Source organism: Harpegnathos saltator, unplaced genomic scaffold, assembly GCF_003227715.2.
Source record: "Harpegnathos saltator strain DR-91 unplaced genomic scaffold, Hsal_v8.6 scaffold774, whole genome shotgun sequence".
Lineage (NCBI taxonomy): Eukaryota > Metazoa > Arthropoda > Insecta > Hymenoptera > Formicidae > Harpegnathos > Harpegnathos saltator.
The window spans coordinates 411744-438364 of record NW_020230620.1 but is presented as its reverse complement, the minus strand read 5'-3'; the positions used below and the strand labels follow the sequence as shown (position 1 = coordinate 438364).

General features: G+C 43.3%; 2 protein-coding genes across 3 annotated transcripts; one reads left to right on the top strand and one right to left on the bottom strand.

Annotated features, from left to right (window-relative positions):
• Positions 1-5778: 5778 nt before the first annotated feature.
• On the bottom strand, positions 5779-26621 carry LOC105187617 (uncharacterized). 2 transcript variants are annotated; one of them, XM_025306356.1, is made up of 4 exons: positions 26457-26621; positions 25517-25634; positions 8999-9057; positions 5779-8648 (listed from the first exon to the last, which is right to left on the bottom strand). In XM_025306356.1, the coding sequence occupies exons 1-4, from the start codon at positions 26582-26584 to the stop codon at positions 7055-7057; spliced, it is 1899 nt and encodes a 632-aa protein (XP_025162141.1). In that variant the 5' UTR covers positions 26585-26621; the 3' UTR covers positions 5779-7054. The 2 variants fall into 2 exon arrangements, with proteins under 2 accessions (XP_025162141.1, XP_025162142.1); XM_025306357.1 differs by lacking the exons at positions 25517-25634; positions 26457-26621 and adding an exon at positions 12645-12916 and having other exon boundaries at positions 5783-8648.
• LOC105187604 (retinoid-inducible serine carboxypeptidase) lies at positions 21332-25074 on the top strand. Its single transcript, XM_011148526.2, has 9 exons — positions 21332-21433; positions 22238-22467; positions 22618-22848; positions 22983-23093; positions 23158-23377; positions 23582-23746; positions 24012-24089; positions 24285-24442; positions 24876-25074. The coding sequence occupies exons 1-9, from the start codon at positions 21382-21384 to the stop codon at positions 24942-24944; spliced, it is 1314 nt and encodes a 437-aa protein (XP_011146828.1). The 5' UTR covers positions 21332-21381; the 3' UTR covers positions 24945-25074.

Genomic DNA, 26621 nt, shown 5'->3' with positions numbered 1-26621 from the left:
CATAGTAAAAATCGAAAAACTCACTTTTGTATGTTTACAAAAACACGTATAGCTCTGCAGCAATTGAATATATTGACATGAAACTCTGCATAGATGTCAAAGACAGTGCCTACCAAGCCACAAAAAGATAATTTCATGATTTTATAGTACCCGCGAAGTAATTTAAATGAAAAATTCACCTTATTTTTTGATCACAGTAGTACGCACGCACGCATTTTAAACGCGTGACAGCGATCTGCCGGACACCGGCAGGTGAAGCGAGTTCACGGAAGAAAGTGAATTCTTCGCGAGGTTGCGACGCGAAGAATGCATTGCTTTATAAATAAAACGGCCTGGGTGCAAAAAGGCGCTCGATGTAAAATTACTTGCGGCAGAAAATGAACTTATTCGTCACGCACGCACGCGTCGCGCCGATACCGTTACGATTACAAATTACAGTTATGAGAAGAATCCGGATTACCTCCGTTAGAGTTCCTTTACTACGTGACGAGCGAGTAACGACGTGTTATTTCGAGAGAGAGAGAGAGAGAGAGAGAGAGAGAGAGAGAGAGAGAGAGAGAGAGAGAGAGAGAGAGAGAAAGTGAAAAGAATCATATTGCAGCGACTTTGAAATCGCGAATGACGTCGAGCATTCGTAATGACGTTGCGACCTACGTTGCGTTGACTATAAAAAGGCACACGCATTACGTAAGCACTGTCCGTCCGTTATTAATTAACGTGTCTTTTACTTCCGATCATATCGAGACTAGGTCGACCGCTAGGTGATCGCACTTATTTAACCTCTTGAGGCGCACATTTTTTCTACCGGACAGTTTTTTACGAATATGTATATTTATATGTTTTTTGGGCCAATTTTAAACATTCAAAATGGCGGATCCAATGTGACCGCTATGCAAGAGTAAATTCATCGAAATCGAAATATGTATAAATATGCTAACAATATAAGTAATATAGAATCATGAGTTATTACGAATTTGGTGTCAAGTTTGAAACATTTGAAATAGCTAAACCAATGTAAAACCTAAATGTAAATGAAAAACAATTAAACTTATTGTCAGAGTTCCTTTCAATCGCTTTTTTTCAAAATTTATTTATTTATAAATAATGAAAAATGAACAGCATGATGTACAATAGGACGTGGAAAAACCATTTCCGGGGAAACTGCTTTTCATAACACGTTTCATTATTTGGGCACAGTATGTCGACATTACATTGAAAATAGCCAAAATTGTTGTTGTTGCTATAATTGACATTTTATTTCTCAATAATGAGCGTATGAAAAATTCTCAATAAATTATGTATTGTACAATGAATGAGGTAAGCTCAACTAATATGTGTCTAAATCTGTGGCTTTCTAGTGCTTTTAGTTTACGCAGTAGCTGAATTAATTCGAAAAAAACTGCCTTTTTTCTTCAGTTTATCTTTAGTTATTTATAAATAATAGCGCGACATATAACTAATGAAAATATTAATTAAAAAGTAATAGTTTAGAAATCTTGGAAGTCCTAATTATGTAATTCTATTAATATCTAAACGTAACTTTGGCAGAAACATACCGAAAAACCGAATGAGAAAAGGTGGTAAGTATACTTAGCACTGCGTCGCAAAGGGCATTAAACTTGTTTGAATTAAACACGCTGGTTTCGATGAAATCCAACGATTCTGATATAAATGCATGCTGGGGGGTTTAATCACACGTGCTGCATTTTGAGAACGCAATTTCCGCGGTTTCTTCAAATCAATTCTCTCTTTAGCATAAATTTTTATTTACGGTGCTTCTATTAATTCTGCACCATAAATTCTTTTTTTGCTCTCTAATATCTATATGTATGTGTACATATATATATATGGATTTCTCTTTCTCTCTGGCCAAGTATATGTCATCATCTTTTACACGTGTGGGAATTTCTTTGCAGATTCACGTGCTTAACTTCATCCAGGAAGAAGCGCGCTTCCGAAGGCGACGTTTCCTGTGCCTCACTGGGGTCACCGGGTTCAACCAACTATCACGAGTTTCCGTTTTCTATGTTGCGCATCTATCTCACGTGCAATCTCTCTCTCTCTCTCTCTCTCTCTCTCTCTCTCTCTCTCTTCTCGCGGCTTAATCTGTGCGGTGAGTCGTGCTGCATCGAGCTGCATCACGTCGAGTTCCACGACGGGAAAGTCGTCGGGCTGCAGTCGTAGAAATATTGCATTTCATTTTCATTTTAATATCTACAATACAAGGGTAATGAATACAGTACAGTTCCTTTTTTATTCACTCTAACGGCAATTTTCCTCGGACGAAAAGAACATCGAGAGAGAGAGAGAGAGAGAGAGAGAGAGAGAGAAAGAGAGAGAGAGAGAAAGAGAGAGAGTTGCATCTCTTGTTCGATGCAGCTCCTATTCTCAACATTGCATATTTTTCTCAATAAATTCCACACACACACACACACACACACACACGAAAGCAAAGATTTCGGTAGAGTCTATTCAAAATTTCACCATTTTGGGTTAAGATTAGCAATTGTAATATTAGCAATTTCTTGTCACGTCTTCATACATCACGTCTTTAAAATGGACAGAAGAGTAAGTAGAGATATTATTTCTTCACGCGAGACTGTGATCACCTGAGATCGAGAATACGTCTTGCGCAACAGCTATGCAATTGGAGAAAATTAGAGAAAAAAAAAGAAAAAAGAAGCAACATTCACTGTGCAGTTCAGTTCAAGCGGTGAAACATCTCGATCAGCATGCAAATCGTTAAAGACAGACTATGTGCACCTGTCACATGCACGGAGTCGGAGACTTTCATGCGGAGACTCTCTGTGGGCTCTGTGTCTGACGAGACAGAGAAATGTGCCGCAAGAGCAGGTTTCTGACCCGCGATCGACCTTCCGCAGTACTTAACGGATGAGTAGAGAGTTACGAGCGCGCATCGTTCGCTCGAGCGATGCATGCGGGACGAGCCTGATTCGAAAGTGAAACTTGCCCTAAGTCTGTGATCAACTGTGATGAGTCCTGTCTAGGTCTAGGTGAAATCTGCACGCGTATTCTCCGAGCACTGCTCCGAGCGATCTACAAAACGTTGTCTTTTATATAATTGCGGTACAGCAGCCTTCTATTATGGTCCGGCGAGAGGCCGGACATCAAGCCCGAGATGACATCAAGTAAGAAATTACATTTTCAGCAAAAAGGTTGTCGTAAGTACGCATCTTCGTCGGTACGCATACGTCTGTCATCTTTGCAAAAAAAAAAAGAAAAGTAAAGGGACTCTCGTGCGTCATGTTTCGCAAATATTATGTCATTTCGCGTAAGAACTGCTGGAGATTGAACATACTGATTGATTGTAGCCAAAAATTTTGAGAAAAAAAATTAATATACTCGCACTTACATGTAGAAAACGTACATCGTGCAGAACGAAACATTGAACATAATAAATAAAATCAAAAGTTTCTTTAGAAAAAGTCTTTTTGTCTCGTCTATATAAGCCATATAAAAATTTATATATCGCTTCATCGACAATCTCGCTCATCTAAAATTCACTAAGATTCCAATTCAAGTTTCGTATTGAAGTGGACCTGGCGCTAATAATATAGATAGAATATGTTTATTTGTACGCAGCTCAGACACATCTTTTCCGTTCGTATTATGTTTTATAACACTCATTGATACTTTCAATCTTTATTATGTTTCCATACTACTAAATTTTATACGTATGTAAAAAAGAGAAATCGAGCACGCACGAACAAATGAATTTTAGAGAGCGTAGATATTATGAAACACGAGTTGAAAAAAAAGACACGTCAAAAAAGATCAACGATCAATTATCCCCACGACTTGGAAATTCTATATACAGGCGTCATCAAATAAAAGAAAAAAAAAACATCACGCAAGAATGTTTGCTATTTTTCTTTTCCGACCTTCTTTTGTTATTTTCTTAAAGCCTCGGAGGCGTAAAGGAGGCGAGCAGACGGATTGTACGGATTTTTAACGGTGTCGAAAACGGAACCTTGTATCTCTCCTTCGCAAAGGAGGTCTTGCTTGCGACGTCTGAATAACCTCTGGAGGAAAGAGAACGCGTGACATATTTGCATACATATCCGGTTTACATACAACGCGTGGTTTCGTCCGGCTAGAAAATAGCACTCTGGACAAGAGGCATCAGGAGTCGGGTTTCTTATGACCGATTCCGATGCCGATTGTACGACTGTTCTGTCGCATATACCGTGACCACCGCCGTCATATATATCCGCCTGTCATATATATACTCGCTCGTCCAGCCCGCGGGAGTGTACTTTCACTCTCCGAGCGAGTCCCATGGAGCTCCCGTTAACCGTTAACGGAGCTTCTCCTCGAGCTTAACCCGCGGCATTATATGTTAATGGACGGACCTTCTACCATCGGAAGATGGCATACGCTCGAGGCTTTTGATAGCAGCTGCGAGCGAAAGGCTGCACGAAAGTGATCTCGTATGTCCCGACTTCCCGTTCCCGACGAGAAGGACGAGAAGGGAAACAAAGAGACGGCGACGCAAGCAGAACGGAAGAAAGAGAGAAGTAGCAAGTTGCAAGAATATTGATAAGGTTGAATTGAATTAAGGTCGGAGTAATGAGGAAAGCGGGGAAAGATCACACCGTAGGAACCGTAGACCAATTTCGATGCATTGTCTCGCGCGCGCGTCTCGTATTTCTCCACATTTCTCCTACGTTGTACTTAATTGCTATTAGACAGTTTGCACTTTCGCCCTGACTACTCACGAAATAAGTTGCAAGTGCTCGTTAATTAGTATCGGAACCTAAGTCGACACCGTTAGTAGCTAGGAGTCGGAAATTGCGATAGGATCTTTGTTTGTTTCTTTTTTTTTTTGCCGGCAGGCAGATTTATATATTTCGTATGAAAATTTATTCTTGATTCTCGTCTTATCCTTAGAAAGCATCGTAGCTCCTCTCCCCTCGCGTCACCTTTCCGTCCGTTTCGTTTTTACGCGGTTCATGGCGCAACTTTATATGTCGGCCATTGCACTTTTGTCTAATGTCAATGAATTGAATAGATAAAACCTGTGCAAAAGAAATACAATGCGTAATTCTCTTTCGTTAATTTAATCGGCTCTCGGCGTTTGTTTGTTTAAAAATTATTTTCATATTTTATAAATTGGAGATATTATATAAATGTGTGGAAAAAATTCGCATTCGATAAACTGTCATGTGGGAGAATACAGAGAAGAGATCATACGATCGTCTCTCTGAATGGAAAGTTTTCCTTCTACTTGTCTCCCGATATTTTTTAGGTTTGTTAGGTAGATCCTCGTTGGATCGTCTCGTGGAAGATTTACCGGCCGTACCACTTCCGGCTGATGTTCCCTCCTTACCCTATCCATTTTGATTATGTTCTCTTTTTACGGTTTTCTCTCATATCGTCCCACACTTGTTGCAGCACATGAACTTGGAGAAAGTAAAGGTCGTGAGTTCTCGCGACCCTGAAGATCCTGGGGCAGGCTTACTTACTCTCTTGATTCTCGTCTTATCCTTAGAAAGCATCGTAGCTCCTCTCCCCTCTGTCGCGTCACCTTTCCGTCCGTTTCGTTTTTACGCGGTTCATGGCGCAACTTTATACGTCGGCCATTGCACTTTTGTCTAATGTCAATGAATTGAATAGATAAAACTTGTGCAAAAGAAATCAAATGCGTAATTCTTTTTCGTTAATTTAATCGGCTCTCGGCGTTTGTTTGTTTAAAAATTATTTTCATATTTTACAAATTGGAGATATTATCGTGTATACATAAATGTATGGAATATATAAATGTGTGGAAAAAATTCAAATTGTTTTATTTAAAAAGTGTAAATTGTTTTATTTAAAAAGTGTAAAAAAACCCGTTTCCCTTCACCCTTCATTCTTCTTCTTCGTCTCGTTTATTCGTCAGATCGATCAATGTGCGGAATTAGTTGCGCTTTTCAGGCGCGATTTAATTCCGAATTGATTCTTCATCTCCGAAATGTCAATTGCTGCTCGACATTGCGGACAACAAGAAAGAAAGAAATTATCCATCGAAACGCGAGGAAGAGCAAAAGACCGTGGCATATGAAGTAATATTTATTAACATATAAAAAATATTAACATGCACGCACTTCAATAATCAAACGATATGTACACACTGGGGGATTAAATCAAGCATAATATGAATCTGTTTACCCCGAGGCTAGATGAATCCTTCAACGATATACAGGTTTGCTGTATATCGCTTAATGCTGATGCTGATGTACATGCTGATGTACATGCGATCTACATTGGAAAATGGATAAGAGATTCTCGTTTTCTTTTCTCACTTTTTTGTTTCTCCGTCTCTCTCTCTCTCTCTCTCTCTCTCTCTCTCTCTCTCTCTCTCTCTCTCTCTCTCTCTCACTCTCTCTCTCTCTCTCGGATTTTTATGATAAAATTTAAGTTTATTCTCGCTAATTCATTATTATAATTACTGAGCATTGAATTAAGAATTACGTTTGGTCCAATGTAGATGACATGTAGGATGTAACATCATTCTTTAACAAATCATGGACATTCTTTTCTAGCGACAACTTGTTTGACTTTGTCCTCTGCTGAAATACATTTTGTCTGCATAATACATACGCAGATAACATTGTATCATGATCGATCCTGACGATCGAGTATTCAGGCATTTCGAGGCTGCGTGAAGAGAATCGTCGAGTGTCAAAGGGGATACGCGTAACGCAAACGCGCATCAGGATAATTGTTTGAAAAATTTCCTCCGGTGCGTATCTCATCGTCGCGATGCTTTCTAGCTGTTACAACCATAGGCCTTTCCCTTCTTCGGGCATACGTCTATCAGCCGGATTTTACTCCCGAGACTTTCCTCCCGAGATGCGTGTGTCCATTTGCGGCCAATGAATTATCACAAATCTATATAAGGTTCAAGCAACTTTCCTAGTAGCTTACATTAAATTCTCCAGCAAAGTCAGCTTCTCGGACATTTGAGCGAGCCGCGAAATAGACAAAGGAAGGAGGAAGATCAAAATCGGCGTGACCCTCGACGACGACGACGACGACGACGACGACGATCTTACTTGTAACCGTGATGACCTTCATCGTGATGAGACTCAATGGGCACCCAAACTTTCTCCCAGACGGGCTTCCAAACCTTCTTCCAAGCCGGTACCTGCACGTCTTTCCAAACCGGAACCCACTTGCTTTTCCACTCGTCTTTCCACACCTGCTTCTTCTGCGTGACCCAGATCTGCTTCTTCTGAGGTATCCATACCTGCACCGATTCTTCCTTCCAGATCAGTTTCTTGTCCGTCACCCAGACCTGCTTCTTCTCCGTTCGCCAGATTTGCTTCCATTCGGCTTTCCACTCCAATTTCTTCTCGCTCACCCAGATCTGTTTCTTCTCGGTTCTCCAGATCTTCTTCCAGACCGGCTTCCAGATCAGCTTCTTCTTCCAGAGATCGTGACTGGTATACTGCCAACCGTGATGATCCTTGCCCACGTATTGCTCACCGGGTATACCGATCTTGACCCATTCCGGTACCCAAATCTTCTTCCAGTCGGGCACCTGGATCTCCTTCCACACCGGCACCTGGACTTCTCTCCAGACAGGTTTCCAGACCTTCTTCCAAGCCGGGACTTGTACCTCCTTCCAGATCGGTACCTGTATCTCCTTCCAAACGGGCTTTTGGACCTTCTTCCAGGCTGGCACTTTGATCTCCTTCCAAGCAGGCACTTGAATTTCCTTCCAGACCGGCACCTGCACCTTCTTCCACTCTTGCTTCCAGATCAGCTTGGACTCAGTCTTCCAGATTTGCTTCCATTCGGGCTTCCACACCAGTTTCTTCTTCCACACGCCTTTCGGTTGATCGTGCGCCGGAGGTCCGTACGATCCCGAAGGTGGCCCATAGGATCCGGAAAGACCCGAGCCGAAACCGCCTCCGTCGCCCCCGCCGAAACCACCCGATCCGTGATGATCACCGAACGAACCGCCTCCGATAGATCCGTGATCACCGCCGAAGGAGCCGTGACCACTGTCAAAAGATCCTCCGCCGTGACCACCACCATAGCCACCGCCGCCGCCGCCGCCGCCGCCACCGCCGTGATCACCGCCATAGCCACCACCGCCACCACCGCCGTGATCACCGCCATAACCACCGCCGCCGCCACCGCCGCCATGATCACCACCATAGCCATCACCACCGCCACCGCCACCGCCGTGATTACCGCCATAGCCACCGCCGCCGCCGCCGCCGCCACCGCCGTGATCACCGCCATAGCCACCGCCGCCATGATCACCACCATAGCCACCACCGCCGCCGCCGCCGCCGCCGCCGCCGCCGAAATCGTGGGATCCCGCGCCGTGATCGTCGCCGAAGGATCCGTGATCACCGCCGGATGGGACGCCGTAACTAGACGATGGTGGCCCATAACTCTGTGAGGGTGGCCCGTAAGATGAAGAAGGCCCAGATGGCGCACCGTACGACGATGATGGCGCCGATGGTGCACCGTACGACGACGATGGGGGCGGAGGTGGTGCACCGTACGAGTCAGAGGGTGCGCCATAAGACTTTGACGGTGGACCGTAAGAGTCGGATGGCACCCCGTACGACGTCGACGGTGGTCCGTGATCGTTCAACGGTGCTCCATATTGCGAGCTTATGGGAGGCCTGCAATGTTCATCCCATTAGAATGGAATGGATTCGATCTTGCAAGAAATTCGGTGCTTCACCGTTCACCGATCAATTTCTTCGATTCTTCTCGACGAGAGCACAAGTTCAGTTATTATCTCATATTAATTATCTACATATTCGACGTATATTCCATATTACATATATATGTGAAAACTGTAAAACGTGATGAAAAGTTTGTTCTTATTATTATTATTATTATTATTGCATTCAGTTTGATGTTGTTAACTACGTCAATTCACTTGTATAAGACACACGCGAGAACTTTTACATCTTGACTGAATCTTTTTTCTCAAGTACCATATGTTAATAACGCATTATGTACTCACTCTCTCTTTGTTCTAATCGGGTCTCCAAGCGCGCAGATAACAAAGAAGCCACACAATATCTGAAAGAATCCTCTTAATTAGTTTCGTGAAGACCTCTGTGCGAGCGATTCACATTTATATTGTCCATTGTGAGTGACGATGATAATGATAGAACGGCAATCTTTTGAAAGAAATCCAGAGAGAGAGAGAGAGAGAGAGAGAGAGATAGGGGGGAGGGGGAGAGAGAGGGAGGGGGGAGAGAGAGAGAGAGTTGAAGGAAAAACAATAGTGCCATGTTCCACGTAAAAAGTAAAAGAGTAGGTAATATCTAATATCGAGTTCAAATTAGAAACGTTAACAACAAGTAAACAACCGCTAATTCGCGCAGGACGACGTTTACCGACATTAGACGGATTTTTGGATGTATCGAGTTGTGTTAATAACAAACAAAGAAGACGATTCAAAGATAATGTTCAGAAAAGAAAAAAGAAAGGAAAAGAAAAGGAAAGAAAAAGGAAAGAAAAAGGAAAGAAAACGAGAAGCACTTCACGTTTCGGCTGAACGATGACTCAAGGTTAGTGTTAATCACCGCAGCAGCATCCGCGTGTCCGTTATCTCGCGCGCATCTACACGTAAAAACAGGGCTACGCTAATCGTGCGATCGAGCATACTAAAGAGGGTACCGCCGTATTAATCGTCCTCTCTCTCGAGCGTATCGCGACTTCATAATTATCACATCCGCGCGATCAGCGGCCGTCAAAACTCTTCCACTTTTCCTCGCCTGAAGCGTGATTCGTCGTCGTCGTCGTCATCGTCGTCGTCGTCGTCGTCGTCGTCGTCGTCGTCGTCGTCGTCGTCGTCATTGAGGGATGGTACTCGCGGATTTCTATACGCTCGCGGGCTTTACGAGTGCGTCTCTCAAAAATGAAAGTGTCCGTCGTCGCGTGTGAACACACGGCCGACGTAAACAGGCGTAAATTGGGTCGACGCGTCCCCACCGGTTCCTCTCGTCTTTTTACGTTCCCAGAAGGGGTCTCCGGGACCGTGAAGCCGGGTCCGACGATTAACTCGTCGGATCTTGCGAAAGTAGGTTCTTCTTCGAGAAATTCTCTCTTTTCCTCTCGTCTCTCTCTCTCTCTCTCTCGCCGGATATTACCCTTGGACACTTGATACTTGTCACGGTCTAAGGTCGTTACGTTCCACGAAGATGGAACATAGTGTTTAAGCTATCTGGTTTGTCTGAAACAATCCTTCTCCAGTCGTCTGTCTGACTGGCCGGATTTATATCCGGGTATGTTTGAAAACCAGAGGATCTATCGCGCGCTCTCAACTTTGGATTTTTAAACTGACTTTTTGGACAATGAATTCTTTTGAATGAATAAAAACGTCCAGCAAATCAAAGCAGCTGCTAACGAGATACTAACGAAACACATATAGAAATATTTGTCACCGACTATCATACATTTTTTATATACGGGGTGCTAAATTTCAAACGTAACAGGTAAAAAATCTTGGAAACTATGAAAGATATTAAAAAAAGCTAAAATACGTGTTCCGATGATTTCGAAGGGGAAAGAGAATGGCATTGTCAGTTTTTTATTTGAAAGGCATTTTCAAGGTCAGTTGAGGGTCAGCTTAATTTTTTCAAATGGAAAGCCCAATTTTTTATTATATCTTCTTTTTCTACCAATTAATTTTAACAACTTTTGTTTTGTCTAAAACATTTTTTTATTTGCCTAATACTTTTTGAAATATTTAAGGAGAACTTGGTAACTTTTTCAACATTTAACTTACGATATCTCGCTAATTATTTATCGAAAGAAAAAATAGTATTAGACCTTTTTACTTTATTTACTATCAAGATCATATTACTATAATAGTGCCCTAACTTTTGTTAACTTGTCGACCTTTGGAAATTTCAAAATTATTAAATCAACAAAAGTCATCAACACTATTATAGTAATATCATATATTCTTAATAGTAAATTCTTGAAAGTAAAAAAGTCTAATACTATTTTTTCTTTCGACGAATAATTAACGAGATATCGTATAAGTTAAATGTTGAAAAAGTTACCAAGTTTTCCTGAAATATTTCGAAAAATATTAAGCAAATAAAAAAATGTTTCAGACAAAAGTTGTTAAAATTAATTGGTAGAAAAAGAAGATATAATAAAAAAATTGGGCTTTCCATTTAAAAAAATTAATCTGACTTTCAAACTGACCTTGAAAATGCCCTCCAAATAAAAAACTGCCATGATAGTGCCATTCTTTTTCCCTTTCGAAATCATGGAGCACGTGTTTTAGATCTTCTAATATCTTTCATAGTTTTCGAGATTTTTACGACCTATTACGCTTGAAATTTAGTACCCTGTACACTATAGATTAATGAAAAATAAAAACCCTTAATGTTTTTCTCTATCTTTGTTTTCTCTATCTTCCTCGAAAGTAATTGAGTAAAACTGATTGACTGATGAGAGAATGAGGTACACTTTCATACGTTTCCTTGTAAGGATCGTTTGTCTAAATGTCCAAGGTGGAGAGATCGCTCCGGAAACGGAGCGTTCTCGACAGACGTGTCTGGAATCCTAGCAATGAGAGTCTTTGACTTTGTTACTTGAGAAATCGCGTCGCGTCGCGTTGCGCCCCGCGTCTTGTAGCAATCCTCGTGCGCGCTAGTCGATACTGATATATTTGCGCGTGGTATTTCCAGCTACGGCTACCGTTTGCAAAACTTTCCATTCCGCACCAGTGAAAAGTGACAAGAATAGCCGCTTATAGCAATTGCCGTTGGGAAATGGCAGCGGCAATTTACCGCCTCGTCCGCGACCATTTACAATGGTTACAATGCAGCGCTATCTTTAAGCCTCGTACTTTAAGGTCATGATGACGGCTGTTGCCTGTGCTTTTCTCGCGTCGGCACGAAAATGGAACACGCGCGCAACCACGTTGACGTTTACGACAACATATAAAACGAGAAATGTGTCTCGTAAAGATATATATAAAAAATGATGTATGTAAAATATGTATAAAAAATTATGTGTCAAAAAGCGACGCGATGCGCCGAGGAAAAGTTGCATTGCGGTGTAAAAGATATTTAAAATCATGTAAATCATTTAAATATTTTTTTAAATATGATCTTTTGAGACGCGTTCTTCTTCGAACGTCGTATCTTTGAACGCGAATAAATTGACAAACGAGTGATTTCACAGTAGTAATTGTATAACTTCTCCTCGCATATTTAAAAGATATAGCTAAAAAGCGTTACCGCGCGTCGCGATATATTCGGACGGTTCAAGTACACAAATTTGCAAGCACAGGAACGTTGATGCCGTCCGATCGAATGAAGCCGGAATAGAAAGGATAACGCGCACAGGATACGTCACTATACCGCGCGACACTATCCACGTTTGATCAAAGTAACAATGATTTTCCTGCACGTAAAACGTAGTTTCCTGTTTTTATACCCGATAACGTCCCAATCTCTCTCTCTCTCTCTCTCTCTCTCTCTCTCTCTCTCTCTCTCTCTCTCTCTCTCTCTCTCTGTCACTTATCGTCTTAAGGAAAAAGCTCACATGTATCACGAAACGCGCACTGGCTAAAAGCACACAAAGTCAAAGGGGCAAAGGGGCTAATGAAGGATGAAAGCACGATGATAATAAACACTGACCAGAATGAATCTCATGTCTTTCTCCGACGCCGACGAGGGTGGTCGTCCACAGTAGAGAGAAAAGGAGAGAGAGAGAGAGAGAGAGAGAGAGAGGGAGAGAGAGAGAAGGAGAGAAAAAAAAAACAACCAAAAACGGCACCGACTGCCGCCGTCCCTTTTTTACGGTTCGTCACTCTTCTGACGAATTCGTAGTGTCATCCGTGGCTTTTATAGCGAATGTACACCTCCGCGGCTAGATGCTCATGGTACCCTAGACACTCGAACCTTCCGAGGAGGGGTACCAAGAGAGTACTACTACGGTGGCTAAATGGGGGGTGCTGCATCCCGACTCTTCTTGGTACATCTTCACTTAGGAGGGGATCCCCCTCGTTTTCATGCTTCATAGTGAATGCGGGGCAACCGTGTTGCCGCGATGAGTTGCCGAATACCGTAATGCACGACGTACTCTGCTCTCGCTAGACGTGGACTACAGATGTAGATTAGTCCGCGTGAGTTTAACGATACGGAAGAGCAACTCGTGAGTGAGACAATGTGGAGAAGAGAGTTCTCGACAATTTCCGGTAATATTCATTAACTTTTAACGCATATATTTTGTTGATTGACAATTAAACTTTAATTGATTTAATTCGCTCTCGCACCGAAAGGAACAACAAGGAGCGAGACTTTCAAATAATATATAACCGCGGTAAATTTATTTGGTAACATATATTATAACAGATATATTGTAACATGTATAATAATAGGGAAACCGATTGAAGTGGGAAAGACGATTAAAGCAATTAGAACTTGTGTTGAATTGTAGAGGCTTAATATCGTCGGCGCACATTGACGATGTATGCAAATGTCGATGTGTGAAACAAGCAATGACACGCGACACACACGCGATATAACCAATAATGACTTTCTCGATAATTATTATCAAGGTTCTTTCCAGTCGATCGTTACCGTGAGGGGAATGGACTTTCTACCGCCTCTTATATCGACGACTAAATTGTACGGAGTAGTTTCAAATAAAACACGTATTCGCAGTTAATGGAAGTGGGGAAGGATGTCCTCACGAACATCAAACAATCGAAAGAGAAATTACGCATCCTGGCGTTATGTAAAAATAGCAAACGTACACGCGCTCGCAAAGTGCCGATCGAAAGTTGCCGCGATTTAGATAAATATACAATAGAAAACACTCGGTTAGCGCCGAATACTAATTGCTGCGAAAAAAGAAAAGAGAAGAAAAAAGAAAAAAAGAATATTCTATTCTTTATTCGTAAACGCATAAAGTCGTAGAAAATTTTTTCCCAAACTTTCGTTTTTCAAAGAATTAGTTTTCTCGAACGCGAATCTATCTGTGACAAGTGTTGCGACATAATTGTCGCCAGTTTGTCAGTTGAGAATCTCGTCGAGAGAGAGAGAGAGAGAGAGAGAGAGACACGTTCTTCTCTCTCACGTGCGTCTCTCTATCTTGCTCAGATCACGCTCAGATGCACGTCGTCGCTTGGCTTCGCGTCGCATCAGTGAAAGGTAGTCTCAATGCACCGTACGCACCGCTTTTCGGTGCAAGGAACGGTAACCCTGAGGAAGAAAGTCAAAGTGAATCTGCAGATGGCGAGTGCGAGAGTGCACACGCGTGTATCGAGCGTGGCGAAATTATTCTCACGTGCATTACGAAATGCGCCGCTTCATCTTGCAGCTTCCCACCGTGGGAAGCACCGCGCCGCGCCGCGCCGCGCCGCTGCGAGATGCGATGCGAGGGCAAGAAAGGCATTTCCCCGCGGGATTCGGAAGTGTGCGATTGCAAACGGATGCTGTTATTTTGTATCGCCAATTCATATTACTCGCGCCAGCACAGGCGCGAAGATTCTTTCCTTTAAGTTTGACAAAAGATACTCGGTACTTTCCATCGTTGCGGTAAAATATTTTTTACACAAACCTTCCTCTTTCGACCTTCCAAAAGAGATTCGGCTCAACGAATTTAAATCTAAATTTTAATTTGAAAGTTTCGCGCCTGCCGAGTATTCTACGTTCGTTGCTTTCATAATCGTTTGCAGTTTTTAGGCAGGAGAAATGTGCAGTTTCAGTCGCTGGACTGAACGAAAAGTGGAATTTAATAGTATTAGAAATTAACTGTCGCCGTAAAAATTACAATTTACGTATTAACTGTATGCAGCAGAAATTTGCAGCAACGCTCAATGTCCTCGATAGAAACCGTGAGGTAAACCGGCATTTTCTCCTCGCGTTCAGACAAGAGCATCCGTCGCGGATTGTAATGACCAACAGACTGAAAGCGCTCGTGAAAATAGGAAGCAATTAAAATATGCGGGCGCGCATCCTGCTCGAGCAACGTGTCATCCGCAATTAGTAGTATAATTTCGTAAATCGTAGAGACCAATTCTCACGATTAAGCGATTAAGTTATTTGTGACTCGATCCAAAATGCATGCCAATTTTATTATTTCCAATTATTGCATTTCTCTTTTGCCGCAGATACATGTATATAGTACTATACGTCACGTGTGTCACGTGGAGCACGGTGAGAATTATTGTTGAGGAAATTTTTGTTCAATCTTGAAACCTCATTTGTCGAATTTTGTCGAAAATTCGATCAGGTTGAAAAAGTGTGTCCGGATGAATCAGCAATTTAACATATAAGCCGTAACATATAAATTTGAGCTCTTGAATAGGTGGAATATACATGCGTGGAAATTTGTCTGATCAATCCGCGTCAGTCCGCTCAACCTTCAAGAAATTGTTTGCAATGAAATATTACTCACATCTTCTCGACGTTTTTATTTATGGACTTCCGCGCTAAGAGAGTACTTTGCATAATTTATATACTCTCAACTATCTCCGGCTATAAATCGCAATCGATATTTGTCCCAAGTAATTTCGACATGAGCGCGTACGACTATTTTTGGATTAAATGTTAAATGTTAAAATGTAAAAGAGGAAATGAGAAGCCAAGAGTGTACAAGCCAGCCGCCGCGTAATGGAATCACTTTGACTTTCTTCCGATACGACGTACCAGCTGTCCTTTCGATTTTTTTACCTTCAAGCAGATAATCGAGTCGCTTACTTTCACTATGTCACGAGAATGTGCAATTTCTGCCGCTGACGCATGATCGAGACGAGACACAGAAGATTATTACCGAATCCATTTATTGATCGTGCAAAAAAGAACGTGATGTAGCAGAAGATCTGCAAACTTTGAACGGTAGCCTCCTGTCAAATGTAATGTCCACTCGAGTTTTCGACGCGTCTTTCGTCTTCGTCGGGAAGGCATCTGTGCCTTCTGAGATGAGAAGAAAGTACGTGAGTACCGAGTACGTGAGACTTTTCGAAGACGGAGTGAATAGTATCCACTGTTGAGAAGCAAACGACAAACAAATATTTAAGTGGCACTTTTAATACACAGTACAGAGGCGAGGAAGAGATTCTCTATAGCGGACTATCGCTACGAATGAATAAATTTGCAACTGATTGTGTCGACACCACGACCACACAGCGTGCACAAACGTGCCGCACAGCATCAACTAATGTGTAACAAATACACCATAGCGAAATGAATTTCGCTGTTTCATTCATCAGCTTTCAGAATTATTGTCCGTTTTCCCCGCTTGCGAGAAATCCCGGGTATAAGATGATTTGGCAAATGCCGCGCGAAAGTTCGTCTCTCGGACGGATCGTCATGCTTACTCGTAACCCATTTAACGCCACGCGAGCCGATAATGCAAGAGTAATGAAGCGAATATAATATATTCTCAACTTTTCTTACCTTTTCTTACTTATTTTAACGTTTTCGCCTCTACAATAACGCGCGCATCATTTAAGTAAAATGAACATCAAACATCACTTTGGAATACTTTGAATATACCGGGACTCTGAATATCTTCGTTCGACTCGATATCCTCGACTTCCAAACATCCGACAGATTCTCCGTTTGTCCGCTCGAATTGCCAACTTCTTACAGATCGCAACTTTACCGAGAGGACGACAAAAATGTGTTTGCCATCGGTCTTTTGCCTTCTAACACAAAGTTCTAACCGTGCCGATAGAAATTCAAGTGAAAATCTCGGCGTGTCGCAATCGGTTTGCTTTTTGCTAACGGAGATCTTCTCGAATCGACGTGAGTCTTGCGCGCCACTTCCTCGACTAATGGTACTAATGGAATGCGCTAATTAGTTGCCAAAACTTCCGCATGTAAATTCTACTTGAGAGGAAAGTCAGAAATTCTTCCCTCAGAAGTTGCCCTAAACGTTTGATCGGCAAGATACGCGCGATACGCTGAGGCTCCTGAGGAAGAACCTGCGTCTGAGAATCCTTAAAACACTTTGCAAAACAGGTTCGTGCAATATTTCATAAACAAGCACTGAACATTTCCAATTGTACATGTCCAAATATGCCTTTGGAAGGAGAAGCTCTACGAATCGATAGGTGGACCCACGGAAGATGCAGCAGCGACGAGAGTCGTATGAGATCCCGAGAATTTCTGCAATAACTTCTCCCATCCGGAAGTACAACGTTGCGTTTTTCGCACGAAAGCCATTAACGATTTCTGCGGGCGATTCTGCTGGCATGTTACACAATTCTCGCGTTCGCGTCGTTACATACAAACGCGCGTCGCGTCGTTATATCATATAGAACGTATTGCGCTGGATTGTGCGCCGCGTTACATAGATTAAGCTAGACCGACTTTCAGTCTTGACCCGCGATATCGATTGTCGCAATATCCGACCAACGAAAGCTGATGATCGTGTATCGACTTTGTAATGTCGCGTCCGACATGATGTCGCATCTCCGACACGGCAAGCAGTTGTCTCGACCAATTTTTGTGAAACAATGCTGAATCTCTCCGCGTGTCGGATTATCATCGAGTTTGGATCCCTTTTTTTTATAAACCTTGTGGTGTCATCTTCAACAATACACAATAATGCCGATGATTGATGGCGATCATTCGTTTTCATCAAAAGAACGCGTGTCTTCTCCTGCTTACTCCTGCTTTCCAAAAATGAAAGCTGGTACTCGCCTGTAATTGACCCGTCCGAGGAGGACGGGAAGGGGGGGGGGATGGGGGGAGGATATGCCGAAAGAAGAGCGTTAAGCGTCCGTGTGTGGTCTGACGAGGTACGTTCGCTCTTCGACGTTGGTAATTATCTTCCGTGCGAGGATTCTCCCTCTCCTTCCTTGTTGTCCTCCCTCTTTCTCTCTCTCTCTCTCTCTCTCTCTCTCTCTTTCTCCCTGAGATGTTATCGTGATAAGACAAGGTCTGACCGTGCAAACTCGTTATTTATGACCGGTGGTTCTTAAGCACAGTCGCTAATGGGGGATAGGAAAGGAGATCGCGTCTCTTCCGGCATCGTTCCTCCCCATCAACATCATGCATTTCTTGTGCTTACTCGAGCTCATAGCTGGAGTAAAATTTGCTCGATATTTGCTAAGGGGGTAAGAATCCCACGTGGCGCAAAATACGCAAAAAGTTCTCAATATATACCCCAAAACGCTTCGCTTGGACGGCTCGGGGGGCGACTTTGGCGAGAAAGTCTTTCACCCGAATCTATCAGTGAGCGCGCGGTTTGCACTTTGCGTTTCCAGAAGAAGAAGGCGTGTTCGCGAAGATGCGCGCTCGACTCAATCTGTGCCGCCTGTAGGCGGCATATAAACAGGCTATTAAAATTCGCCAAAAATACATTTGCTCAAACAGCGCGTCACGTTTTCGCGTTTGCCGAACGTGTTTATTTTACGTTTCGAATACGATCACGGGCCGGCGGAATCATCTAACACGGTGGAATTCGCCGGAAGAAGAGAGTCTTTTCTCACGAGTCGGAATGCTAGTCGTACGCCGCGATGTATTTCGGCGACATTTTCGGGATTAAAAATTTCACAGACAAATTTGACGAAGCGGTGCGAAGTGTTGTTGTGCATCGTGTGCATGACCGTAAGAATTAACCGACCTATGACCTATGACCTATACATACATATCTTGCAACGTGCTAGCTTCAAGGCGTGAGTCGACCTAACCTTTATTGAAGCCGCTTCCGAGAATTACTTTTACTATAACGGCGGAATGATATATATCAATGGCAAAAACATGAATATTCATAAACATTGTCCATTATTAATTCGCACAATAAAGCCTGTGAATATTTCCCGCGATGACTCGCCGACTCTCTCATCGGTATTGAGGACCACGTTTATTCTAAGGATCAAGTGATCGTTGATGCGAGTGCTTCTCATTATCTCTTGCCCCTGATCGTATCTCTTCATTCTCCCCTCTCTCCCCCCTCAGACACACATACATCCTGCTGTCTCAGCTATTATTTCTATTATCTTTATTATCCTGGATTCGACCATACGGAACATGTATGCGCTGATAGATCTACCTAATTGCTCAGACAGCCGCTTGTCGATGTTCAATTAGACTGTTAATGAGCCCAACTCACGCGAAACGAGGATTTTGTCGGCACAATAAAGCGGGCTCAATCAGGTTTCGCGCGTGCATCGATTAGAGTGCATCGAATCATTTTGACTACGTCCGCGTACGTACGTTAACACAATAGCGACAGCTACAGTACAATAACACAATATCGAGTTCTAAGCGATCTCCATCTTCTTCTTTTCTCCGCAAATATTCAGGAAGAATAATAATATCCACTGTTCTCCTCCTAGAGCTTATCTATTATAATTCGGCCCAATAGATAAGAATTGTAGAAAGTGATCTTTGCGAATAATTATTATTATCTATATCCTCATCGTGACCTCAACGTACCTTTTAATTATTTGCCCAATTTTTTATTTTATCTAACTTAACTTTTCAATCAAAAATTGCTGTTATGATGCAAATGGATGAGATCATTCTCGATGGAACGAAATCTGGCTGGCGTTTCTCCGAAAATATTCATCAAATCTTTGACTATCCACCGATCTGATGTCTTTTATACAAAGTCACTAATTTGCAGTTTTTGAGAATGATTAATTTACTCCAGGCCTTTGAGATACATGAGAATTTCGTAAATCCGACGATTTATATTTAGTTTGCCGACGTACGCTTGTCGCGTGAGCCGATTGTTAAATCACGTCGTAAATAGACTGGCCACGCCGAACGTAACAATTGCACAGCCGCGTGTGTTTTCCAATTTCGACAGAGAGTCTCCTCCACTTAGCCTTTTCATGCCTCACAGATAATTTCCGGAGTAACGATAGACCGAAGAACCTGCCGGGAATACCGTATATGTGCCTTCGTTACCGGGCATTTCAAATCGCGTCGTGCGAGTGTCAATTCGCCGCGGCTGCTACTGCGACACGTGCGATGATGCATGCGCGGCATGCATGAGAAGATGCGTATGCCGCGCGAACGCTGCTTCTCGTCGCCGCTGAAAAAAGGAGATCTTTTCGAGAAAGAGGAGAGAGAGAGAGAGAGAGAGAGAGAGAGAGAGAGAGAGAGAGAGAGAGAGAGAGAGAGAGAGAGGGAGAGAGAGAGAGAGGAGGCGAGAGGGGGAGAGAGAGAGAGAGAGAGAGAGAGAGAGAGAGAGAGAGAGAGAGAGAGAGAGAGAGAGAGAGAAAGAGAGGGAAGAACAACGACGCGCGAGAAGGAATTTACAGCTTCCCGAGAATAATATACGACGCTCAAGCGCGAGGATTAGAAGTAGCGCCAATATATTTCCACCTATTCTCTCTTCGGCTTTCACTGTGTGACGCAACGATCCGATGACCGCGTACGCGCGCTATTACGAGCTTTCTTTCTCGAACGCGGCGCGCGTGCAATGCAGCAGTTTCGTCGCGGACAGGAATGTCCGGAGATAAAGCGCTTCCGACGCGCGTCTTCCTCGGTGCTTTACGGCGCGAGGCACGTTAAACGCGCGCACGAGCACGGAAAGTCAATTTAGGTCGATGAGATCGTAAGATCGCGATTTCACGAACGACAATGAACATTAAATTAATAAGTATGCTGCGCCAGGCAAGAAAAATGTACATCTCCCCACCCCCCCTCCCCTCACTGCCCCCGTCTGCCACGCCTTTTCCATCACATCGCGCGGTGATATCGACACATGGGCGTATATTTCTTTCTCTTTGCCCATTTCCCCATTTGCCTGTTTTTTTTTTTTTTTTTTCCCCGCTGAGAAAGGTATCGTAAAGTACTCAACCGCAACAACCACCACGTGTCGGGACTTCCTCCTTCGTAATTGAATTCGTAATTATTTTCGTAGATCGACATGAAGCTCCTACACGACTGCGAATCAGCGAACCACTCGTAGCTCTCTGACAACGCCGATATTAATCCGCTTAAAATATTGCACACGGTTCGCGGGAAAGTGAGTATCAGTCGAGAGGAAAAAAAGTGTCTCGTTAATTTTTGTTTTCCGGTACCTCAAGGTTAATTTTGTTCGCGATATCTATCATTAAGTAGAAATACGTGTCTCGTCGAATCTTCAATTACAATTCCCGATAATGGTTATCGATAAATCATCGGTATTTTATAAATATAATTTCTAAGATGCATTATCGGGAAATAAAAAACGGTGAGACGTCCTCCTTTTTACGAATATGCTGCATCATACTTGTAGCCATTCAGATATCCTATCGGCATTACCTCAAATAGTTATTTAGTTACCTTATTGTTAACAGCTCGGCCGGTATATCTAATCTTGAAAAGATTTCAATGAGGCAGATAAGAGAGACTTATATTAAGAATTTCATTGCTTCTTCATTGACAAGTTGCTCATTGAAGTCGCAGCAGGAATATCGCGATGCAGAGTCTATTTTTCCTCGTCGTGTTTTGTCTCGTTCCGGCAAGTTTCGGTAAGATCGTCGGACCGGCGCTGGACAGTTTTTCCGATAAACAATAAAAATACGACGGTTTGGACGGTGAAGCAAACGAAGGTCGTTACGTCAGTGAAATTTCATAAGCCACCAAAAGTTGCTTTCTCGAAAGCTTTTTCGAAAGATGCATCATTTATCAAATCGTATTTGAGCGCGACGAGGAGAGGTAACGGACGGTAACATACGGAAAGTTTGCCGAGTGGCTCGAATTGCGCATCTTTGCGATAGCTTCGTTTCCAATTTTCCAACTACTTCTTCCCATGCATTATAATGATATACAAGACAATTCCTCAAGTCATCACAAATTTATCGAGTCATTGGTCATCACGAGATCATCACGCGACAAGACGAGACGAGTTCGATCGCGTTGCATTCTTAGTGATTCACCTAGTGTGATGATGCCGGGGAGTTTACTTTGTCATTCCGTCTAAAGCTCTCGGCAAATATATCTTGGCTGCCTTGCCTCGGTAAACGCGCATGCCACTTCGGCTACCTGTCCTCGCGTCGTCGACTTTCGAATCGACATTGATAACAACACGGCATTTCCGCGATTCGCGCGAAGAAAGGAGATGGAACGAGTCTTTTGCTTTCGCAGATACGTACAGATTACAATTTGTAGGCCTAAGTTTCGAAACGAGATAGCTAACCGCTGAATTCATACGAGTGTGAATCTCGGCGAGAACCTAGCTGGCACCACGTCACGCGCTTTTTTTATTTATTATTATCCATGTTCCACTAATTTATCATTATCCATGTTCCACTAATAAGTCAAATCCTTCGAAGGGAGGACAGGATTCGGCCCCGGAGAGCAAGAATGGGGCTACGTGGAAGTACGTCCCTCCGCGATGATGTTCTGGTGGCTTTATTACACCACGGCGGATGTTAACTCGTATTACGACAAACCACTGGTGATCTGGTTGCAAGGTGGACCAGGTGGATCTTCGACCTCGTATGGGAATTTCGAGGAATTGGGCCCTCTGGATCCTAATCTGAACGCGCGGAATCACACTTGGGTAATCAATTAAATAAGAAAGAAGAACGACTTAAAGAACGATTCAAAGAACGAATCAATCAGAAAGACTCCTCTGCTAAGACTGAACTTGCAAGTCTGAGTAATGAATTATGCGCGGAGATATATAATTCTCGATCTATATATTTCGCAGGTGAAAGATTACAATGTCCTCTTCATCGACAATCCCGTCGGAACTGGTTTCAGTTACGTCGGAACCCAATTGGCATATACGAAAACGAACGCGCAGATCGCGAGCGATCTTGTGGAGTGCATGCGAGGATTCTACAAAAAGTTGCCGAAGTTTCAAAGTGTCCCAACGTACATCACCACCGAGTCGTACGGCGGGAAAATGGGCGCTGAATTCGCACTCGTCTGGCATCGAGTAAGAAACGCGAAAGAAACTTTGATGAATCTTTTTGCCTTGTTGTCGTTTTTTACTTTCACCGAGCGTGAAACAATTATTTCTTTTAACAATTTTCTTCGGCGACGCCACGTGATACGCCGAATGTTTTGCAGGCTCAGAAAGCTGGAACTATTAAGAGCAGTCTGAAAGGAGTCGCGCTCGGAGATGCTTGGATTTCCCCTATCGATTCTGTATTGACATGGGCACCGTTTTTGCTCGATACAGTATGTAGCCTTAAATAATAATAAATAATTCCTTCGAAACTAACGCGCGTATGCTGCCGCTTAGGGTATGGTCGACACGAACGGTTTTAAAGAAATCGACGATGCAGCGAAGGAGACGGAGAACAAAGTCAAGACCGGCCAGTGGAAAGCGGCTACTCAATATTGGGCTTACACGCAAAGTGTCGTTCTGACAAAAACTTACAACGTTGACTTTTACAATATACTCAGCAAGATTAGAAAAGTCAACAGCATAACCGCGCAAGATACATTGTCCTTCGACGCAGGTAAATAATCACGTAACGCGAAATAATGCTGTTACTTTGTAAAAACGAAGTAACGTAAAAAACGGATGTTCATTTCCTTCGGCCCCGAGAACGAAGTCGCGAAAGAAAGGGGGGAAGAGTGAATAAAGAAGAAGAGAGAAGTTATCTCCGATTAGACCCGAGATTAGAGGACGGATCTAATTTTGTCTGCGCGTCCAATTGCAGAAACTATATATCGACGCTTTGTCCAGCCTCGGACAATCTCACTGGACGATTTGATGAACGGCCCGGTGAGGAAAGCGCTCGGTACGATAGCACCTCACGGCGTCCAGTCATCCGCTGTTTTCGACAACTTGAGGGAGGATTTTATGAAACCCGTCACTCGCCAAGGTAATATTCTCGCGCCGCGCGAAACTCGTCGTCGTCGTCGTCGAGGCGAAAGTAAAAAAAGAAAAGAAAAGAAACAAAAAAGAGAGGAAGAAACTAGCGTGAATTAATGACACATTGTTCTCGAGAGCGCGTGTGAAGCTCGACGACGATCGTCGACGAAAGTTACCGAATGTCAATCTCAATGAGTACACGAATCCGCAAGAAAAATCTTCCGTTTCTCGCCCCTTCCCTGTGGAAAATCAAATATGGCGACGTTCTGTTTCAGTGGAAATGTTACTCGACGAGACCGACTTGCGCGTGTTTGTGTACAACGGCCACATGGATTTGATCGTTGACACGCCGGGTGAGTAGTCATTGAAATCTCGCGCGAAGGAGAGATTGATTTTTCACGGCCGAGAGGCGTGAAAAATCGATGAAAAGCCGACTTCTACTCCGACGTCGGCCGTCGCATGGCCCGACTCGCCCCGCGCGTTTCGTCGCGCTGTTTTTCTCTCGAGAGCTCTCGTATAATCCCCTCGATATCGACCGCACGTTACAGGCACTCTCCAATGGGTGGAGAGACTAAAATGGAGAAATGCCAACACCTGGAAAAACTCGATCAGATATCCGCTCATCGGCCACGACAAAGTCATCGAGGGCTACGTAAAAGCCCACGATAACTTCAGGGTGTATTGGATCAACAGAGCCGGACATATGGTACGCCGCACGCACAAGCACACTTTCTCTTTTATTATTTGCGTTCGTACGGCCCCTGCCATCTCTATTAGCCCCGAGCCATAACCGGGAGATTAATTCACCGCGCGAAAAGAATTTTAAATCGAGACTCGCGCGTTAGACGGTATTTGTCAGCCGCGCCGGAGATATACATACGTATATCGATGTCTCACGCTTATGCAAGATAAATTTCTCCTTATCGTAAGATATTTTTGCGGGACGTAATCTCCGACTTTACGATTACGAAGCAACACGCACGCACGGGCATGAATGATCTGCCACACTCCACGAAATGTGTCAGGCTTTCTTCAAGGCATTCTACAACGCGAGTAACACAATTAGAAAGAGTTTATCCAGCGAAGCGCGAATCCTTTGATTTGACGTGCAAAAATACAAAATCACATGTATCATGCAGGTGCCGAAAGACAATCCAGCGGCCATGAAGGTAATACTAGAGGACTTGACGAACATCGCAAAGGACTAAGCAAAATTAAGTTGAAGCTTTTGTTTATCTTAGACATTATATAGATCTAGACGTTTTGTCAATGTACTATTTGTTTCCTAGTATCTTTTTTTTCTCTTTTTTTTTTTTTTATAATATCGCAGTGTTAAAATAGACAATGTCTTGACGTCGTGATTTATTTCATGCAAGATCAGAACGCAAGATGGTGAGCGTATAATTTGAACTCGAGCTCACGGAGCACTGCATTATTTTTAACACGTGTAATATTTAGACGCAAGTCGCACAGATTTCGCATGTATGTACAGAAAATTAATAAACCCACCCACCACCAAAAGTCTTTTGATTTTTGACTCACCAACTATCGGCAACCTAGGATCTGCCTGAACTGCCGGAACAGAAAATGTGGCGTCGTCGATTAAATACAAAATTTAATGACTTAACAAGAAAGGATATTCATGGATATAAACGTGTTAACTGTTTAGGATCGTTGTAACTCAATGATTTTGATCTCGGCACTTGTGTCTCGTGTTTTGCACCGCGTAGGTGTTAACAAGCGCGGCGGTGGATTAAGGGAAATCCGTAAATGCACTTACTTTCAAGCAGACTCTGCTTAGCCCGAGCCCGAGTCCTCCCGGTCCTCCGATGCAGCATTCACATCGGTAGAAACTGCGGCCGTCGCTTTGCAACCGCACCGCTTTGTAACCACAAATTCTGAGACAGGAGAAACCAATTTTCTCGTTAGTTAGTTCATCGTTACATGTCGATCTGTATCGAGAATACAGGGAATATAAAAATACAGCAGCTCGAGTCTGCATGTTTCTCTTGCGAATTGATAAGAATAAGAAAGAAGTGTACTTCTCAAACTCGTCGTCGTCATTATATACCAAACAATTGTTCCCAAAATCACGCTATTTAAAATAGACAAACGGCTTTTTAGCCGATGAGAGAGCGCTTGAGAGAGCTCCGTTACATTATCCATTCATTAATTAAATATAACATATACATTTATTCAGCGTGTTCCATTCATCCTATTGAGCGCGTATACCAATTCCTTTGTCGGAGAAGCGACAAAACTATGTAAAAAAGAATTTGACAAAGATATACCACCGTCACTAATCTCGAGCTAACTTCCGCGACGAATAAAAGTCGTTGCCTCCGCGTCGCGGTCGTGAGGAGATTCAACGAAAAGGGCAGGAGGGGGAGGAGGAGACGGAGAAGGAAGAGGAGGAGGAGGAGGAGGAGGAGGAGGAGGAGGAGAAAGAAGAAGAAGAAGCTTCCGAGAAACCGTTCGGCCCCGGTATAATTACCGCAACATTGTTTATATATTGGCGCGGTTACTGCCGGCGTGGGTGTTGAAACAGCATATGTGTAAACAGCAATAAAACATGTAGTGCGGTCCCGAATAGGTAACCTCCTCCCCACGAAAGAGCGAGAGAAAGAGAGTAAACCAGGGAGTTCCCTGGAAAAGCACGATGGGCGGGGTTGGACCAGCCTTCTAGAGATTCTCGTGTCAAATTAAACATCCTTCGTTACCTCGAGAACTGGATACGACGACGCTCCGACGTTCTCGCTGGAGTCGCCGCTTTTTCCTCGCCTCGGTAATAAGGCCGCTGCGACTCGCGACTTCGTTCTGTGCGATGACCATCTGCGTTATTTGACATTTATTTTCTACAATCTGCACACCGCAAGGAAGCAGGA